The 2,744-nt window shown below is 39.2% G+C and overlaps 1 protein-coding gene across 1 annotated transcript; it reads right to left on the bottom strand.

Annotated features, from left to right (window-relative positions):
* Positions 1-1,443: 1,443 nt before the first annotated feature.
* Positions 1,444-2,372, bottom strand: LOC110037869 (probable acetyltransferase NATA1-like). Its single transcript, XM_020742595.1, has one exon. The coding sequence runs from the start codon at positions 2,290-2,292 to the stop codon at positions 1,612-1,614; it is 681 nt and encodes a 226-aa protein (XP_020598254.1). The 5' UTR covers positions 2,293-2,372; the 3' UTR covers positions 1,444-1,611.
* Positions 2,373-2,744: the final 372 nt, after the last annotated feature.

Below are 2,744 nucleotides of genomic sequence, written 5' to 3'. Positions count from 1 at the left end.
TATCGTTTTATCTTTTAATTTAATACTTGTTTGTATTTATTTAATTTAACTTTTAATTTAATATTCTCTTATATGTATCTAATTTTTAAAACATTTTTTTTTATATTTTATGTCATATTTAAAATGAAGCGTGTTGACGTTTGTGCTATGATGCATCATTCATCATTGACAAGCACTGAGTATCACATAGTTTTTAGCCTCCACCCCCCTAAGTTTCAACACCTGTAAATATATAATTACATAGTAAATATTTACATGAATGATCTTTAAAAATTTCTTATTTAATTATGTCCCTCACTTTATTATTTAAACTTTTAACTATATATCATCATCTTCTCACTAGCATGTAAATTATTATCAAATTTATGTCCTCCATCATCATGAACAGTAATGCAAAATCTTACTATGAAACTACATATTTCACTAATTTACTTAAATATAAATATGAATTATATATGGACTTATTCTTATAAAATTTCATCCACATAACTTCTTCAAATATATTACCTCCTTCCAATCAAAACCCTAAATATTTATTCAAATTAAAACTATTCTATGGCTTTAAATAATGAGTATCCAAGCAAATCCCGCTTGAGGAGAAACTAATCCAAGGTGGAGAAAATGTGGAGCCCAACAACACCCCCAGAACTATCCCAACCAATAAGTGTTTCAAATGCAACGATTTTGAATGCATTTTGTTAGATTGCCCAAACAACATAATAATATCTTTCATTGAGTAGAGAGAAAGTGAAGAAATGAGTTGTGCCATATGAGAGAGAAGTCTTCAAAGAAAAGCAACACCTTGTAACTAATGAGGGAGAAATATTAGTGATTCAAACTATGAATTTAGCAAGACTAATTTTGGTTGTCCTAGAAGATAATCACTTTGACGTAATGATGTAATGCCACAAACCAACATTTTGCAGGCTTTGAGAGAAGCTTCAGCATAATTAGTATTGGTTATGTAAAAAAACCAACTTCGAGGAGCCAAGATCAGACACAGGATAGCCACTACTATGTGGATTTCAGGATTTTCAGACATACAATCTACCTCCTAAATTGTCACTACTAAGGGACGTCCAACAAATCATCACTTTCAAATAGAGATGCAAAAAGTTTGAGTTATATTTGAAAAACTATATGGAATAACATTATGAGACCAGCAATCCTACAGTCATGGTCGCAATATTCCCGCGATATTGCGGAATTGCTCCTGTGATCTAAGGTACCAATGACCAAAAATTTTTCTGTGCTTACTCTTGACGTAGCTCTACGTGCGGCGCAGTGTATTCATGAGTAATTTTCATGTTATTTTTTTGATTATTTTCAATAATCCCGAAATAATCCGGAAATAACCCGCGGTTTTTACTTTTGGGTTATTTCTGGGTTATTTCGTGATTATTCCAGAAATAATCTGAAAATAACTCAGGAATAACCTGCACCGCACTTAGAGTAACGCCAGGTGTCCGGACAGAAAATGCGCGCACCAATGACAGAGCTGTTCAAATTGAATTGCTAATTCCAAAAATTGCCACAAAATTATTATGAAACGAAAAAAAAAACAGAGAACAAAATCAGCAGCACAACTTATGGCCGATGGGAGAAAACCTCTTAATCCACGGCGAACTTGCTGAGCTCCTCGCCTGTAAGCCGACAGATCCTCCATTGTGGCAAAACCTCAGCCCCCATTCCATTATAGAACGCAATCGCGTTCTCATTCCAGTCAAGCACACACCACTCCACCCTCCCGCATCCCAGCCTTGCAGCCTCACCCGCCACCGCGGCGAGCATCATCTTCCCCATCCCCAGCCGCCTCCATGCTTCCCTCACGAATATGTCCTCCACGTATATTCCCGGCAGCCCCATGAAGGAGGAGTAGTTCGGAAAGCATAGCAGGAATCCAGCGACCACCAGCCCGTTACCGCGCGGGGAGGCGAAGGTAGACGACTCCGGATCGACGACAGTTGACTTGAGTACGATTCGGCCCAGGATCGGGCGGAACCCTAGGTTGGAATCGTCGTCGTCGGCGGACTTCGGGATGGGGGAGTGGGAGAGTTCGAGAATGAGGATGGTGAATGATCGGAAGGGGGGGAGTGGAGGGGAAGGGAAGAGGGTGGAGGTAAGTGATGATTCGGTGGCGGAGAAGAGGTTGGTGAGGAGCTCGAACTCCGCCATCTGATGTATTAGGCGGTGGATGTTGGGGACGTCGAAGCGGTCGGCGAGGCGAATTCGGGTAAAAACAACCGCTTGTTCCTTCGATGGGTCGCCGGCGGCGGCGGGGACTGTAGTCATGATAGGGTTTTGAATTGTGTGATTTGGAAATTGTGTATGGAAACTAGAGTGGAGTTACTTATAGAATTTGTATGCTAGGAAGGAAGACTTGTATTTCTCTTCTGAATATTAACAAAAGAAAAAAATGTGTGTTTTGGCTATCAAATTGCATATATTTTCCTTTAGGCTTGTTCGATAAATCTTGACAAAGAACCATCTATGTGATAGAGGGAAATGAGCATTCATATGTCGTGAATAAATTTTCAACATCCGACATGAACTTAAGATATGAGACTGATCTTGATGCACTTTTTTGAGCAAGGAATGTTCAAAGTTTGATAAGAAGTCATTCGAAAGTCTGATTTCAGCAAACTTATGGTCAAACTCATCGATTTGACGAGAGGGGCCCGATGATATCAAAATTGGTACAATCTGAGTCAAATCAATCCCCGATCAAGATATTAAACCATGTT

The sequence above is a fragment of the Phalaenopsis equestris genome, unplaced genomic scaffold (genome assembly GCF_001263595.1).
Source record: "Phalaenopsis equestris unplaced genomic scaffold, ASM126359v1 Scaffold226054, whole genome shotgun sequence".
NCBI classification, from domain to species: Eukaryota; Viridiplantae; Streptophyta; class Magnoliopsida; order Asparagales; family Orchidaceae; genus Phalaenopsis; species Phalaenopsis equestris.
The sequence above is the reverse complement of the archived record's forward strand: the minus strand, read 5'-3'. Positions and strand labels throughout refer to the sequence as shown.